The 18,712-nt window shown below is 37.5% G+C and overlaps 1 protein-coding gene and 1 long non-coding RNA gene across 5 annotated transcripts in view; one reads left to right on the forward strand and one right to left on the reverse strand.

The window, feature by feature from the left end:
- Positions 1–8,114, forward strand: part of LOC135205618 (ubiquitin carboxyl-terminal hydrolase CYLD-like) — a 271,604-nt gene extending 263,490 nt beyond the window's left edge. For all 4 annotated transcript variants that reach the window (XM_064236410.1, XM_064236413.1, XM_064236412.1 and 1 more), the window contains one exon: positions 1,265–8,114. In XM_064236410.1, coding sequence (XP_064092480.1) covers positions 1,265–1,455 — 191 coding nt within the window. In that variant the 3' untranslated portion in view covers positions 1,456–8,114. The remainder of the gene's footprint in view (positions 1–1,264) is intronic.
- Positions 8,115–16,372: 8,258 nt separating this feature from the next.
- LOC135205620 (uncharacterized) overlaps positions 16,373–18,712 on the reverse strand; it is a 108,000-nt gene continuing 105,660 nt past the window's right edge. The window contains exon 3 of the long non-coding RNA XR_010312564.1: positions 16,373–17,018. This is a non-coding gene — a long non-coding RNA (uncharacterized LOC135205620). The remainder of the gene's footprint in view (positions 17,019–18,712) is intronic.

Consider the following 18,712-nt stretch of genomic DNA (forward strand, 5'->3'; position numbering starts at 1 on the left):
TAAGAAAAAGCGTCGTAACCTCGGAACGTCGTAACCCGAAGCCGTCGTAACCCGGGGACTGCCTATAGATAAAAATTTCATGTCTCTATCTTACTTAGTTGCAGGATTATAAAGCAAAATGTTTCATGGCAGCCTTTTTGTATGCCAACTTTATCACAATGGTAAATATAGTAGTAGAGTTCTGATGATATCTTCAATTAACTCTAATACCTAGGAAGACATTATCTGAATAATATTGATGTATTTATTTCAACAATGATTTACTCAAACAAAAGTGTAATAAATCAAAACAACTAGTGACCATTTTGAAAAGTGGCAGCCATATTGAAATTTGTGTGGACACCCAGATTTTTCAAAAGAGGAGGTTAAAATGAGCACTTGTGCCAGATTTCATGCTTGTAACACAAACTGAAATCTTTTTTTGCTTATCTGCTGCACTAATGGTTTTGATTTTACTTTTAGCTTAACAACTTGTACATATTATGTAACTAAATATCTTTAAAAAAATTTTGGCTACCTAAGCACATATTTTAAGAGTATAAATGTTATTAATTTTATTGTAGCTCTGATGACAGGAAGGGATTCCCAAAACTTTGTTGTACTAAATAAAAAGATATGATTTCCAGTCTTCATTATTCAAGATATCATAGTTAATGGTAATTCCATATACGTACTTTCTAAACTAAATTCAACTATACTTTTACACTTGTCATTCCACTCATCAGAATATAGCTGTAAGTAAAGGATTCTGGTAAGTTGAGGTTTGATCAAAGTTGAGAAGTCACTGTATTACTAATCAATATGACCAGATAAAGTTTCCACCATATAGTTGAACAAAAAGAAGAATAGTATATATTGAATAACTTTTATTTTAAATTAGTTTTAAATAATACTAAATATATCAAATCTAAATTGATTTTTTATTTTAAATATTTTTTAACATTTACAACCCCATTAATCATATGTTACTTTAGTTCCATGGAACATAATCTTACATGGCATGCAATCATTACTTTAATGAAGTCAGTAACTCATAATTAACATGTAATCATTGAATTCACTGTAACTTGTTAAATTGTATTAAAGTGTATGCTTTCCATCATACAGTTTCAAGGTTAGATCTTAAAGTTTTCTCACATTTATTTGTAAGAAAGTTTTTATTATATTTATTTGTAATCATATTTCAAAAAAGTTTTTTTTCCATCATTTCAAAAAAGTTTTTTTCCATCATTTCAAAAGTTTTTTTTTTCTCTCTTAATTTTAGGGGAACAGCATGGGTATAATATACCAACTGTTGTTGAATGTGGAGACTTGATGCAGTGGGTTGGGGAGGAAGGAAGCCAGATGCTTCATGCTGTTACTGACAACAAGGCCTTACCTGATTTACCACGTCGTCTCTTATGTGACGCTTACATGTGTTTCTATATGAGCCCAAAGGTAATGATGTATAGGTAAGCTGATGATGTGCTATTTGTGCTAGAAGTATTGGATGTCCCAGATTCAATTATGATGAAAATGGTACATCGTGAATTATATATGAAACTTCTAGTGTTTTGTTACTTCAAGTTCCACATAAGCAATAACATTCAGCTTCTGTCCATTAAGTTTGTGATGAATTTGACTATCAGATGTGTGTGTTGGGGTCATCAGAACAAAATAATACCATCAGTTACAATTTAGTTATATAGTTTTAAGTACACAATATTTTTTCACATCTACAGCCCCACACAGGAATATACTGTCTTGTTTTAACTAAGATGACCAAATACAAGCAGTGCGGGAACCAGCTGTCAAACAGAAACTCTTTAATTTCAAGTATATTGTATTTGATCATAGCTAATACATTTCTCCCTACAATAGTATGTATATGCAAAAGATAACTTCACTGGCAAAATTATTGAGATATAAATTACTTGGTTTAGATAACAGTATATGTTATTTTTTTATGAGTTCAGTCATGCCACTAAGTCAAAATGTGGTCTTATTTGAGATAATTGTGGTTTCATATGAATCATGGGTCAGATATGAATAAGTTTCTGTAATATTATAAACAATAGTGATAAACTGTCTTTTATACTTTGGTTTTAGGTCTTTTATCTCAAGGAGACAAAGAATATTAAAGTTCTTATGTGCCACGAACATTATCTTTGATGTTTTCATTCAGGTGTCAAGAAGTTGTTGGTTGATGAAAATGAGAAAATTGAGGGGAATAGTAAAACTGTTGTAAATAGGGTACATTATGGTAATACTGGCCATTCACAGGAAGTTTTTGAAAATCAGGTAGGAAAGGCAGCAGTGAAGACTTGTACCAGTGGGGATTTGGGAACATTAATGACATTGGTAATCATAGACCTGATTTTTCCAGCTTTAAACATTGGTGCTAGTAAAAACAACGTTCTTTTGGCCAGCCCTAGGAGAGTTCAGAATATTAACTCAAGTGGTCTGGCTAAACTAATTAATAATAAGAAGAGATTTAATGGTTAAACTACTTGATAACAGTAATAGCAAGCAATTGAGGATAACTGTAGTTCGAAACATGTACATAATGTGTATTGTAGTTTTCCTAATTTTAGGCATGATTTTGGGCCATTAGATGACTTTTTATGTTATCTATGGTACTAATTGAAGGTTATTATTCTTTGTCAACACTGCTGTCACCCTAAATACTGTGCATAGCTTTTGTTAAGAATGCCTTTAATTTGGTGGAAGTTAAGGTAGTTAAAATATTAGCTTTGATTTGCACTCAAGGTAAATTATATTACAACAGAATTAGCACAATATACATGTATTGCTAAATTGTCTAAGTCTAACCAGATGTTGTATCAAGTCTGGAAAAAAAATACTTGCGAGTTCTCAAAGATTGAGATGGTTAAACCATGTGGTATGAAGAAATGAGCAACAGCTACTTAGAAAAGCAATAGTTTTGGACCTTTAGAAATACCCAGGAAATCAAGTAGAGAAAAAGTTTATGATAATAATAATAGTATAACCAGACCACTTAGTTATGCCTAATTTGATGTGCTTTATAATTTCTTTCTCATGTAATTTTGCCTATTATTGGACTTCTAAACATAGGCAAATAGGTAGATATCTCTTCATAACTAACCCCTTTGTTTAACGTTAAGACAGAAGCTGCTGTCCAAATTTCAACTAACAGTGAGGGACAAGTTTTGGAAGCAAAGCTGTTAAAGAAATTTTGTCAGAAACTTCATCAGAAATTATTAAATAAAATCTTGCAGTTAAAACAATTCTTAGGGTCAGAGTTGTGTATCTCAAGTGATCAAGTCAAATTATTTAATAATGATAATTTGAATTCTCATTTATTCAATCCATAAGTTTTTCCAAGAACCTTTTCTTTAATGTATGAAGCTGAAAACTGTGGCACTGTTGTCTAGTATTAAAATGCTGTATAATCTGTCACTTGTGAACTCAACTTCTCAGAATGTCCCCTGCTTTTCTTTTTGAGGGGAAATGTTGGTGACAAAGCATTGCCAGCTGTTTCCATATTAGCATTTCTTACTCCTATTTCAACATACTTAAATTCTCAACCTCTAAATGGTACAAACTATTCTAATGAAAATTTTCATTATAATAATCACATGATGATTTTGCAGCAGTTAAAATGCCATAATAATGTAATTTTACACTAGTTACATTTCAGTAACATATCTTCATATTTAATAATGTTCAAGCATTGTACTTGGTAAGCTGAATCTCACAGGCTGGTCAGACATGTTATCCAGTATTAAATTTGATTTCTTGTTACCTCTTTTGTCACAGATTTTTATTTATCAGATATTAGCTGTAAAGAATTCAATCTTTGCTTTGGAGCCTTTCATAGACTTTTTTTTTTATGGTGGATTACATCTAGATCAGTTATGTGAATACAGTCAGATTTAGAGATGTAAGGGTTATACTTCTGGCGTTTAAGAAATAATCATGCTTGAAGTACTGTTTCATTGGCTGATTTTGAGCCGAATTTAGAAAATATTATTTTTTATTCTACTCACATTATCTGCAAGTCACATTGATCTTACAGTGAGAAGAAGTAAAATGAAGTTTAGGGTGTGCAGTGTCTTTTTATAGAAGTTATAACTCACATCAAATAGGAGTCAGTTTTAGATGCAAAGTATTATTTTCTAGAAGTATTGTCATAATTATAACTGGTAGAGGGATTCAATATATAGAGATTTTTGGTTATATTGACAATGATCAGGAAAGCAAATTTCAGGGCCTTGACAAAATGCAGGGAATGCTGATAAAGCTTTAAATTCTCTCATAAAAGTTTGCTTGAAGAGAAATACAAAATTATGAGGCCTTGAAAACTTTTATATATAAAGTTGATTCTTAGACCACATTAATCAGTAGACCACTTGTAGGTTTTATATGGACATGAAGAAATAAGAAATTAGAAATATAAAATATTATCATGTATCCAATCTAATGTTGCTTATTATCATGTTACAAAATTGTGTTCTTATTAGGAATGTCTAAATAACTAAGTTTTGTTGTAGCAGATTTTCATCATCATCTTTTTTTTTCTTTTTTTTTCCAAGCTTTTGAGATGCCAGACATCCAAAAACAGGCATTTGTCACAGAATGATTGTTCCAAAGACCTACTGCAATAATCTTAGTGTTATACAGTTGGTTTACCAATATTGTGCCAAAAAAGGTTTAAAGATCTGGACATTAAATGCTGTTGATAGTTTATTTTGCTACAAGTAAGTTAAACATAAAAATTTCTGCAATTAGAAAATATTGTGGTTATTGTTAAGGAAAATTGAAATATGCTGTAAATAAGATATATTTTTTACCTCATGAAAACCTGTTGAGATGAAAAGTTGTTTGAATTTATTATACAATATTGTACAGGTATTTTATGAATTCAACTGCATTTTTGTGATAGAATAATTTTAGCTATCTTATGTGTCAATCAACTTCAGTAATAGTCACTGAATAACATATTGTACTTAATCGCATAATTTATACCGTATTCTGAAGAATGATTTCCATTGTTGAAATATCTATACTAATTGTATGGTCATGTATGGTCAGTACATCAAATTCAGCTATATGCTTTGTTTTGAAGTAACAGAAATATTACTTGCATTATTATTCCATGTAAATTTATAGATTACTGGAAATTTCTTGAAAGTCGTATTGGTATTTGATTTTAAGGATCATAAAAAATCAAGGTCTTGTAAGGTTTGTTGCATTTTGTTATATATTAACTGAATGTTTTGTTCCTATAACTTAGCAGCTTTCATTCTTTAATTTTTGTAGATAAGAAACATGCATATCTAGAGAAAGCTGAAATTTATATGCAAAGTATTGCTAAACAGTACAGTAATCTGTGTTACATATTGATTATAGTCATGACAATTATTTTGAAACTTATTTCAGGTATTTATTTTTATTTTCTACATTCTTATAACTTAGATAGAAATACAGGTTACACTTGGTTGTGATTATTTTTTTTCTTAAGTCAAACTATTTTATTTACCCTTGTCTTCTATGTTCTACCTTTATTTTTTCTGGCAAGTTTTACTTTTTTATTCAGTTGTAAACATTAGTTTGTAATAGTATTTAGTTGATAATTAACCAAAGACTTGATATGTAAGTTGAAGTGATAAGATTACATACATGTTTTAAATGTTTTTATCCACTTGGATACTTGAAAGTATCAGGAGGATTACCATGCTTTACCATGTATCAGTTCTAATTGACTTCATAATTTTATGGGCATAAAATGTTTGTTTAATGGATGAAATACTTTTTCTGCTTTACATGTGATTCAGTGTTATTTGTAGTTTTCAGCATTTTATTTCAATTCAAAATGTTCTTTTAGTTATTTTGTGTAATATTCTTTAGTTTAAGAAGCACTGTATCAACCCTTTTCTCACATACTTTGCCATAAACCCTGAAAGTTAAGTACTGTCTGTGTAAACAAATTATATTTGTTACTTTCATTGTGATTATTTTTGTTGTGACAGACTGTAAGATTTGGAATATGCACTGAAAAATAATTTGTAGCTAATGATAGATTATTTACTCAAAAAGAACACCCTTTTTTTTTGTACATGTGCATTAATCTACAAGTAGGCAAAGTAGACCTACAATAGAAATGGCTGTAGCAATAATTACAAGAGGGAGTGTGAGTGTGTGTGTGTGTGTGAGACCTCAGTAGTGTGGAGTCACAAAGTTTCCTGTAACTATACCATGCACATATGCTGATTTTGCTTTAGAGCAAATGTCCTGTGTGCTTGTTGTAAGAATATTTTTTTTATATATTTCAGGTTGTAATTTGTTAAGTGATTGTGGGCACAACCTATACTCATGAGGTTTTGATATAAACAAGTAAAAAAAATAATAAGCTATGAGGATTTGGACTGAAATTACCACATGCTTATATGTATTAATCTTATTTTTTTCTGTTTAATATTGTGATATGAATGATAGATAATTCCTTATCATATTTAGCCCCTCTTCTTAGAATGTCATCCTATTGTTAAGACTGAAGGTTTGTTTGTGTATGAACACCTTCTGTCTTCTTATGACATTCTGAATGCGGTGCATGGGAGCATGGTCGTTGTTGACCAGTTTTTACCCGATATATGCTCGCGTTGCCAGATCTCACAGGATTCCTTGCTTTTTCATCTCCAATTTTTAACCGGATCCAGCTAGGCACTAAAAAATTATCCTATTGTTAAGACCTCAGGTTTGTAGCTATGAAAAATACAAATTGTCTTAGAAAATTTTTCATTTTTTAATAAGCGGCGGCTACATGTACGGCATACGTACTGGCTAGGACAGACAATGATATTACTGTAAGATTAATATCAAGAGGTATTCCTCCAAGTAGCTTGAGCCAGATTCATCTTGGTGGTAGCCCATATTTGCCCCCCCCCCTTTTTTTTTTTTTTTTTTTTTTTTAGAGATATCGTGATGCATTTTCAATGATACCTTCAAAAGGTTATGGCCAATGAATATTATCTTGTGTAGGAGATCTTACCTGGGCTTCTTGGTGCTGAATACTGAATGTTCATGATACCATACCGTAAACTGTGCTGAAGCCAACCCTGATACTAACTTAACACCAAGTTACACTTACTTGTAGATTACCACCTTACATGGCATTTAACTACAGTGTTACAAGTTTTGGCATGTTGCTCATCAAGTACATTAAATTTTATAACTGTTCTGCCACCACTTGCTAAGGTCAACTAAGCTAACTGGGAGTCTCATTACTTCTTTAATAAAAGTAATTATTGTTTCGATCACTGTCCTTCTTGCTGCACTTCTGGGAGTTTTTTTTCTGTTAGTTTAGGGAAGGCATCTAAAATTGTTAAAATAGCTTTTGATTTTACATCAGGTCCTGTTTTCCATAGTTTTAAATTGGAATCCTTTGATTTAAGAAATTTAATAATAACTTGTCATTTATATCTGTTAGTGATTTCAGTCATTTATAATCTGTTAGCGATCCCCTTCTTACTGGGGCAGATTACCCTCTCTCTAGTAGCCAGTGATAAAGTAAGCACATTGGTGTAGCTTACCCTGGTTAATAGGTAATGCAGGTACCCTGTTGAATAGTTACATCAAGTTTGGATTAAAGCACATGTACATTTTTTCATCCAGTCATTTACACTTGTAAATTGCTCATATTTTTTTAGTCATTGCTTTATACCATTTTCTTTTTCATTGCCACAAGTTATTTCCTTAATACCAAGCCATTAATATTTCATTGTAATGATGAGTATTAATCTAGACATGGAGAACATTAGTATGGAATTTTTAAAATACTTTGTCATAATGGTTGGCATAGAGGTTTTAACTTTGCAAAGTGTTTCAAGATCTTCAGAGATTTTAGAACATGAATATAAATGTTAGTACAGAGTAAATGATGTTTTAAGCCTGTACAAATCCAGTTCATTATCTTATTAAGTTAATCCCTCATTAGTGATTTTCTTCTAGTCAGCTTTATCCTTAAAGTTTATTTGGTATTACTCCTGTCTTGCAATGCCTTCAAATGTCAAGAAGCAATGTAGTAAATGTATTGTATTGGAAAGTTATGAATAATAATAATGTTCATTTTGCTAATAAACTTACAAAATAAATTGCCTTTTTATAGAAAAATGCAACCCCCCTTAATTTTAACAAGGAGTAAATTTGTATATACTATTTAGGAAAACATTTATGCTCAACAATCTCAAAATGTACTAAATTTTTTCCTATGAGTATACAAATCTTCATCTTTTATATAAATTACCTTCACTGGAAACTGGTTTGGTCACTGATGCTTGGTATCAAGGTGGTTAACTAGCAGCAGCAGACAAGTGAGGTGTGGCATACCCATCCACCCATTCAAGACAGTGCCACTTTTTCTTCAGCTGTCTCACTGTGCAGACATAATAAGCATCCTCTTATCAAAGTTTTGTCTTATCTGCTGATTGTGCTCATTGTATTTATGTTAAAATGATGGTACTTGAGTAATCCTTCCTTGGGAAGAATGACAGTCAACACTCATTTTGTTTATATATCTTATGGAAATCAGGAGGGCATGCCTTTTTGCAATTAGTGTCAGGGTTAAGTGCATGGCCTTTTGCAATGGCATCAAATATATCTTAACGTCACCTGTCCATGGAAGATGTATGAATCAAGGAGAAGACAGTGACGTAATGTTGGTCCCTTTTAAACACAAACCCACTACCAACCCTTCCTTGGTCTGGGTCAAACTTGAACCCACTGAAGTACTTCTAATACAAGTCTGCCTGCCCCTATTGTACTAAATTCAGAGGATATGTGCAGACAAGAAAACTATCAATTTTCTCTGCATGGTACTGTCACTGGTGTCCTACCACTCCTCTTCAGTCCCCACCTCTGTTAATATTACTCTGACACTTCCCCAGGAGATGAAGGAGCTCTAAAGGATGAGGCATTCTCCGAGCTTCCTGAGGGGCTTTCCCATTACGCCTTCCTGGATTATATAGGTGACTTTGGATCAGTCTAACAGAACTCCGTCACTTCGGTCATGAAGTGTATTCTTTTCCTAAGTCCAAGTGTGCTATGATTGGATTCTTTTCCTTAAGTCCAAGTGTGCTATGATAATAAATGTTCTTACTGTATCTGCTCGAGCATCTCCTCATATTCTTACATGGATGTCTGCCTGATCTTGTCCTTGGCACATGTGAGAGAAGATGGAGGGAGCTGTGACTTGGGTAGGGAGGTTCAGGGAAGTGCTGCCATGCTTTGGCTTCCTATTCCTCAGCTTCTTCCAGTCTTCCTCATCTTCAAAAGAAGCAGAGGAAGGCACAGAAGGACGCCCTTCACAAAACCTATTGGGAGTGACAGTGCTCTCTGTGCCCATACACAAGCGAAGATGGTCATAGGCAGTATGAATGATTTGGTACTTATGTTCACTTGTGACTGACCTCTGTTACGGGGTTTGCTCATGCTTGGTTTAGGAGGCACAACTACTATTGCCCCAGGTAACCTGATTAGACTCCTCCAAAGTTTGCCACAGGATGTATTCATAATTAGTCCCTTGATTTGTGCAAACACAACCTTATTTCTGTGCAAAGCATCAGCTCGTAAGGTTTGACCAAGTCAGGGTGTGTGCGGCCTAGGATTGCCCCAGCATGTGCAACATTTAGGATGGGGTGTGTGCTCCTGCTTGCCTCATTTGGTCATTAGTGGCAGCCTGGCTGGTGCCGCTTTCATTTTATGGCATGGAAGCATTAGAGGGGATTGTTCAATAACCTTCCTTACCTTTGGAGAATGACTCGATGTAAGGAACACTTTCAGGGCACTGGTCAAGATCCCCTGAATAAGAGGAAGGTCAGAGCTACTATATCATCTTCTACTCTGGTGGTAGAGGATCCCTCTCATCCTGTCTTGGGTTCTGATGGACCTAACAGTTTCTGTGGAACACTTGTACACCAAGTTTGAGAGGCATTTTCTTGAGGTCATAGGACTCTGTAAACACAATGGTCTTGGGGGAACCAACCAGGGCTACTTATCATATCCCAATTGGTTTTAGCCCAGAACCCACACTATTTTTTAAGTGAACCTGGTCCCAACTTGTACAGAATTCTCTGGAAGAGGTAGATGCTTCAATTTCCAGACCAGAAAATTCTATTTTCCCAAGTTCTGCCAGGCAGCTCTCCCCATCTCTGTGACATAACAGAGTAAGGCAGTCCCCGGGTTACGACGGTCTCGGCTTACGAAGTTCCGAGGTTAAGGCGCTTTTTAATTATTTCCAGGATTACGACGCATGTTCCAGGGTTACGACACCAACAACACTGATTTGGCAGATGAAATATGACGCCAAAAGTGCAAAATAATCAATAATTGAAGGGGTTTTCTTTATGAAAATGCAATAAGAATGCAGTTTACATAGTTTTCAATGCACCCAAAGCATTAAAAGTAAGGTTTTCTTAGGATTTTTGACGATGTTCCAGCTTACGACCATTTTCGGTTTACGACGCGTTTCAAGAACGGAACCCCTGTCGTAACCCGGGGACTGCCTGTATATGCTCTAAACTCATTGTAAAACTTTTTTTTTCATAGCTTAAGATTCATTAATTACTGTATAGTAGTACCTCAGGATACAAAATTAATCCGTTCAGAGGTGGCCTTCATAACCTGATTTTTTTGTATCTTGAACCACATTTTACATGTAAATTGCCTAATTCATTCCAAGCCCTACAAAAACACCCCAGTAAATTTTATAATAAAGCTAAATTGACCAATAAACAATGAAATACAACAATTTGGACCATTCAGTACCTAACTTAAACTATATACACAGTGGTACCTCGAGATACGAAAGGCTCAACTTACGAAAAACCCGAGATACGAAAGCCAATGCGAAAAATTTAACGGCTCTACATACAAAAAGTTTTCAAGATACGAAAGGTTTTTGAAAGTCCGAGATTCGCCCGGATAACAATTTTGAAACTCGCGCCGCGCACCGCCATCTTAGTACTAGTAGACTCGCCACCATCCTCCTGGTCTCCCATTGGTTCCTGATGCTAGTCACCACCATGAGATCCTTCTCTCCTATTGGACAGCATCCCTCCCATCATGCATCTTATACGTACGTGGTGGCGTACCTATCTCGGCCTCTTCGTACCAACATCTTTATCGTATGCACGCGGCATTCGTTCGGTCCAGCGATTTCGTTTAGTAACGTAAATTCGTTAGTGATTTCGTTGCAGTACTATTATCGTGTTGTGCAAAAACTTTATTGTGTAACTTATACATAAATTACGTACAAGATAACGTAGTCATGGGTCCCAAGAAAGTTGAAATTCACGGAAAGAAGCGCATGCTCTCTTTGGAGACAAAGATGGAGATCATCAAGAAGTACGAAGCTGGTATGCGATTGAGTGTGATCGCAAAGGAATATGGCCGTAATCCGTCGACAATAGGCACCATCCTTAAACAGAAGGATGCCATCAAAGCAGCTACACCGTCGAAGGGCATCACTATTTTGTCCAGCAAGAGGACCCACGTGCACGACGAGATGGAACGGCTGCTCCTCGTCTGAATAAAAGACAAAGAAATCGCTGGCGATACGGTAACGGAGACAGCAATCGCCCACAAGGCCAGCGTTATTTTCGGCGATTTGATTGCGCAGGCGGAAGACGACGGAGGGGAAGGGACTTCAACGCCAACCCCAGAGTTCAAGGCTTCGCATGGCTGGTTCAAGAAATTCCGTAAAGGGACTAGCATCCATTCGGTGGTGCGTCATGGGGAGGCTGCCAGCTCGGATACGAAAGTGGCCGAAGCATTTAAGAACACTTTCGACTAGATGATGACCAAGGAAGGCTACAGTTCTCTGCAGGTTTTCAACTGTGATGAGACTGGCCTTTTTTGGAAAAAAATGCCTCGTCGGACGTACATCACGGAGGAAGAGAAGAAGCTACCCGGGCATAAGCCTATGAAAGACAGGCTTACGCTCGCACTTGTTCCAACGCCAGTGGGGATTGCAAGGTGAAGCCCCTACTCGTGTATCACTCCGAGACTCCTCGAGCCTTCAAGGCCCACAAAGTGCTGAAGGAGAAGCTTCCAGTGATGCAGAGGGCTAATGCAAAAGCCTGGGTAACGAGGCTTTTGTTCACTGAGTGGGTAAATCTGTGTTTCGGCCCGACAGTGAAGAAATTTTTAAAAGAGAAGTGCCTCCCCCTAAAATGTCTGCTGGTGTTGGACAATGCCCCTCCCCACCCTCCTGGCCTCAAGGAAGATATCCTAGGGGAGTATTCCTTTGTTAAGATTCTTTTTCTTCCGCCCAACACCACCCCTCTCCTCCAACCCATGGACCAGGAAGTGATAGCGAACTTTAAGAAGCTGTACACGAAACATCTTTTCAAGAGATGTTTCGACATCACCGATACCACAAACCTCACCTTGCGTCAATTTTGGAAGGAGCATTTCGACATCGTCATTTGTATCCAACTCATCGACCAAGCTTGGCAGGAGGTTTCGAGGCGAACCTTGAATTCCTTGTGGAGGAAACTCTGGCCTGATGCCGTATCCGCCCAAGACTTCAAGGGATTCGACGTGGGCGAAGCTGGTGCTGCAGTCTGAAACAGTTGGCGATCCCGAAACTGTTTCCCAACCACATCTTGACGAGATCGTTGCACTTGGCAAGTCCATGGGGCTGGTCGTCGACGAGGACGACATCAACAACCTTCTCGAGGAGCACCAAGAGGAGCTTAAGACGGATGACCTGAAGGAGTTGGAGGCCATGCAACATAACGTCGTTCAAGAGGAGTTCTCTAGCAGCGGCGAGGAAGAGGAGGATGACTCGAGCAATGGCAGAAATTAAGGATGTTCTAGCCGCTTTTCATAAAGTGCAATCATTTATCGAAAAAAAGACACCCCGAAAAGGCTCACACAGGTCGTATGCTTGCGGAGTTCGATGACGTTTGCCTGAGTCGTTTCAGGAACATTGTGAAAAGTAGGCAGAAGCAATCTTCCTTGGATCGTTATTTTTTAAAGAGGCCTTCAGCATTAACAGGAGTAAGCAAAAAGGAAGAACCAAGTGATAAAAAACAGAAATTTGAAAGCAAAAAGGAAGAACCAAGTGATGAAAAGAAGAAAGTTGAAAGCAAAAAGGAAGAACCAAGTGATAAACAGAACGTTGAAAGTGGTGATGAAGTTGAAATTCTGTTAAAAAAAAAAAAAAAAAAAAAAAAAGTTAAAAATAAAAAAAGAAAAAAAAATCTTAAATTTTAGTTTTTTGTAAAGTTAAGTGTTACAGTTTTGTTAACGAGTTTCGTAAATTTTAGTTTTATAGTTTTCCTTAAATTTTTGTGTTTTCGTAAAGTTAAGTGTACGTACGTACGTACGTTATCTGCCGTTTGTCCTCCTCCTCCTCTGCCGCCACTTTCAGAGATAGCCTCACTTGAAAGGTAAGCTTCCACATTTTACGTACAGTATATTTCTTGTTACCATGTACACTAATATACACTTTATTTACAGGTTATTTTGCATTTTTTTTTATTAATTTAGGTATTGAATGGTCCAAATTGTTGTAGTATTTCATTGTTTATAGGTCAATTTAGCTTTATTATGAAATTTACTTGGGTGTTTTTGGAGGGCTTGGAACGGATTAGCCATTTTATATGTAAAATGTGGTCCAAGATACGAAAACCTCATGATACAAAAGGCACCTCAGAACGGATTAATTTCGTATCTCGAGGTACTACCATGGTACAAGAAATACTGTACATACATACGTATGTATGTAGAAAAATGTGGAACCTTACCTTTCAATGCACCCAAAGCATTAAAAGTAAGATTTTCATAGGATTTTTGACTATGTTCCGGCTTACGACGATTTTCGGGTTATGACGCGTCTCAAGAACGGAACCCCTGTCGTAACCCGGGGACTGCCTGTACTATGTCCCAGTGGCTGTTGAGACCTACTCTTTACATTTTGACCAGGCATCCCATACCCTGTCAGCCTTTGGACTGACAAACAACCTTGACTTTAAACAGCTTTACACAGGGGTTCTCTTTCTCCTTTCCTAAAGGAAGGGCCATAGAATCTGTCACCTTGGCTTCATTCTAGTTTACACTGAGGTTTGCATTGTGGCAAAACATTGGTGGACTGTTCTTTTCATGGACATCTTTGGAAGATATGGCAATGGTTGTTGGGGTCAAGTAGAAGTACTTGGACCTTCCTCTCCCTCTAGTCTGTACTTGTGGGCTATCATGATTTGGATAAAGGCAATGTTGTCTGTAGCCTCTTTTTGTCACATTACAATCGAGAATGAGCTTGCACATTAGGAAAGTGGAGAACAAATAACCAGGACTTGTTTTATCTACTGTGCAATCTCTGTAAGGTTCCTTTTGGACCTGCTAAGGGGACAACAGTCAGGCTTATGAGCCTGCTACAAAATTGACATCAGGCTTTGGAGAAGGTTAAACCTTTTACCAATTCTGATCAGTTTTCCAAGAGTTCTTCTGACCCTTTTGACCTCCTATCCAGATCAAAGCCCTTGAGGGGAGCAAGGAGATAAAAAAAGGGAGGATGGAAAAGCCAGCCATTCTCATCTGCTGCTGAGGGTTAAGAGTGGCCTGCCATGTCCACATGGCAACAAGGCACAAAGCCTTGATGAGTATGTGTCCTTTGGGACAGTTACAGACTTCCCTTCAAAACTGATATCCTTCCTTCAACTTTTCTCACAGACTGTTCCCAGGTGTTATTCTCCAGGATTGTCCAACACTTGTTCTATCAATGGAGGTGTGTAGAAGGAACAGCTGGAATTCACAGATGACTACTTTCCAGAGAGAGAGGCAACTAGGGACCAGACATCAATGTCTCCCTGTCTCTCTGAAGGGGCAATACTCTCTCAGGAGGCGGACTAGCCTATCATCCATAAAGTAAGCGATGCCGTCGCAGTTAACCACGTATCTACTGCAACAGCATCTGTCCCAAGGAAGTTCAACACAGCAACAAAGAAGGCTTGTCTGAAACGTTGACTTCCATGGAACTTCTAGGCTGAATAAAAAGAAATAAAGTGCAGGCTGCAAAAAAAGAAAAAAAAAAGGCTTGGAAAAGGTGAGCAAAGTGAAACTTCGCTCTCCAAGGTAGTAAAAGAAAGACTGGCATATTGCAAGAGTCTGAGCTTGATCAAAGACCAAACATCCACCAAGTATATGCATGAGTTGCCAAATGCCACAGATTCCTTGTTTTTACAATCTTTCATTGTTTTTACTTATTTCCAGCTAGTGCTAGAAGATTATCCTATTGTTAAGACCTCAGGTTATTTTGCTATAAATGTGTTTACTGATGAACTGTAATTGATTAAAAAATGCACATTTTTTATGGAGTGTTATTTTCAAATTTTCCAACCTACTTATGTTGACGTTTTGTATCATAGTTAAGTAAGCTAGTGGCGTCGGGTTTGTGTTTTCTTCGAAATTCATTATCTGTCGATCCATGGCATCAACTACATTTTCTATGATAAGTGCATTTTTTTCGTGAATTTTTCCCAAAAATAACTTACATATGACGTGTTTGGCACGTCATCTGTGCAGTTACGGAAAAAATTTATTGACATGCTACACGTCATCAGATCACGAGAGGGTTAATTTGGGACGGATATTCCAAAGTTAGGCCCTCCATCTCCCCCTCCTGCTCCTCCCCTGAACCTGACACGTCTTCTACCTCGCTGACAGACTTTGTCAGCTCTTCCAGATCCTGGTCTGTCAGGGGGTCAGAGTGGCACAATGAGGGTGCCAACTTCATCCTCAATGATGTCCTCGAAGCCTTCTCCACCTACAATCCCTGCCAACTGGACTGCCATATTAATGACAGAATGTTGACTTTTTTCAGGAGAGAGATCCTTATAATTGTTCTGGGTCTCCATGTGCTTCAACGATCGGTCAATGACAGATAGACGCGGCAATCGTGAATTTATGCCAGTAATCTTTCAGTGTAAATTCTGTCAATAATCTTTCAGCATAAATTCTGTCACTGTCCATTGTATTCACAAGGTGCTGGAGGGAGTTTCAGGTGTAGAATGCCTTGAAGGCACAGATCACACCCTGGTTCATAGGCTGAAGGAGAGAGGTGGTGTTGGCTGGGAGGAACTCGAGCTGGACTCCCTGGTAATAAAGACTGAGAGGGTGGCCACCAGCATTATCCATAATCAGCAACACCTTGAACTTGCCCAAGTCACTTGGGTATTGCCTACTTGAAGATTGAAGCTCTGATGGAACCAGCAATCTGTAAGGACTTTGATGATCTAGCCCTTGGGGTTATGCATCCTGAACACAGGCAACAGTGCCTTGTTCTTATTCTTGAGGGCCCTGTGGTGTACAGCCTTGTAAATGAAGCCTGGTTTCAACATGAAGCCAGCTGTGTTCCCACACATTAGGAGGGTAACCCTATCCTTTTGGGCCTTAAATCCGGAGGGTTTGGCTTTGTCCTTCATGAGGTATGTCCGAGACAGCATCTTCTTCCAGAACAGGCCAGTCTCATTCATATTGAACACCAGTTCTGATGGTAGCCCTTCTGGATGATATTCTTGATATTCTGCAGAAGTTGGTTCCCCAGGCAGAGAAACAGACTTTAGTGGAACTGCTTCTGAAACTGGTGGAACCATTCCTTGCTGGCCTGAAACCTTGAGGAGCTGATGATGGTTCTGCTTGTGGCTATTCCTCCTCCTCCTCTTCTATTGGCATGAGTTTGTCGAATCCTAAGAATTCTAATTCCCCTTCATCACCTTCCTGTGTCTACACTGTCGCCTTCCATAGCTATCAAAAGCACCTTCTTGCGGTAGTCCTTCATCCAAAATGCCAGCCCAGATTCCATCTTCATGATTGTTTTAACTAGGATTGTCAAACTGTTTTTGCTGTACCAAAAAAGCTCATACTTACAGCCTTTCATATCTTGGCCTCTTTCTTCTTTATGTACCACACCATACTTTACAGATGACAAGCAATAGCATGTTTAGTATCACTGGTCCTGGGCAGACAGCATCAGGGCATCCTGTGTTCTTTCTCTGTGGAAAGTTAGCTTGGGTAAAGCACCTTTTAAGAAAAACAAATAGATGTTATTGAAATTTTACTGTTTATATTAATACATTACAGTATACTGTAAAATTTGAAAATTAGTAGGTTTTCATCATAAAAAATGTATCTACAGTAGTCACTAAAATGTACTTAGTAGATACATGAAAATACTACTTACTGCAGACGAAACAAGCTTACCCTGCTATTTTCCATCATCCTATGTATTTTAGATATGCTCTATGTACTACTTCATGTCATTCTAAAACATGAAGTTTTTATGATAAAACAAAGTTTAATGTATACTTACCTGGCAGGTATATATATAGCTATATTCTCTGTTCCACCTGGCAGAAATTTTCAAAACTCGCGGCAAACGCTAGTAACCTATTAGTAGTTCAGGCAACCACCACCCCGTTACCGTGGCGCTAGCGCTAGGAACCGTTCCCAATTGGGCCAGATTTTCTCTGAACCCTGTCTCCTGAGGGGAGGCGGGTGGGAATTAAATTATATATACCTGCCAGGTAAGTATACATTAAACTTTGTTTTATCATAAAAACTTCATTTTAATGTATGACACTTACCTGGCAGGTATATATATAGCTGATTGACACATTTGGAGGTGGGTCAAAGACAGCAACATTCTTAGAGTATAAAAATATTATTAAAAATATTAATTAAAACTCTAGGTTCCTTACCTGCTAAGGTAGCTGACTTCATAGGTCCTGCCTCTAAGCCTGCTTAAACCTGTATGTTGAAGAAGCTAAGACTGGAACTGACAACTGGACGTGACCAATGTGTTGACAGATCCGTACAGCCCTCTTATGCCACGGCATTCAAGCTAGTAATAGATCATTTACCTGAACTACACACACACCATCACCGGATAATACTAACAAGACTGAGAAAGTACCGCACACTTTTCTCAGACGACCAATAAACACAAACACCATCACCTAATAAAATCAACTAGCTTAAAAGAAGGTTATGGGGTAGTAACTCCTTTGCCCAATACTGTACCCGAAGACACGTATGGACCTAGCGTCTGACAATTATCAAAGGTTGTCTGAACATCCCTAAGATAATGAGACGCAAATATTGAATTAGTTCTCCAATATGTGGATTCAATAATTTCCTTGAGGGCTAAATTCTTTTTAAAAGCTAATGAAGTCGCCACTGCCCTGACTTCATGAGCCTTCACTTTCAAAATACCAAAGCTCTGCTCTTCACACAACATATGAGCCTCTTTAATTAACTCTCTCATGAAGAAGGCTAGCGCGTTCTTCGTCATGGGTCTAGTGGGGTCTTTAACTGAACACCACAGAGCATCAGACTTCCCTCTGATAACTCTTGTTCTTTCTATATACCATCGCAATGCTCTCACTGGGCAGAGAACTCTTTCTTGCTCTTGACCCACCAATTCAGCTAGACCCAAACTTCAAAGGATCTTGGCCAAGGATTAGCTGGATTCTCATTCTTGCCAAGAAACCTTCTTGGAATGAACACACTGCATTGCCATGTCTCATCCCACCTTCTTCGATATGGCCTGAAGCTCACTAACTCTTTTAGCAGTTGCCAATGCTACTAAAAAGATAGTCTTCTTAGCAGATCTCAGAGAGGATTCCTCTAACGGCTCGAATTTGCTAGAAGTTAAATACTTCAAGACCACATCAAGGTTCCAAGCAGG

The sequence above is a fragment of the Macrobrachium nipponense genome, chromosome 24 (assembly GCF_015104395.2).
Source record: "Macrobrachium nipponense isolate FS-2020 chromosome 24, ASM1510439v2, whole genome shotgun sequence".
Classification (NCBI taxonomy): domain Eukaryota; kingdom Metazoa; phylum Arthropoda; class Malacostraca; order Decapoda; family Palaemonidae; genus Macrobrachium; species Macrobrachium nipponense.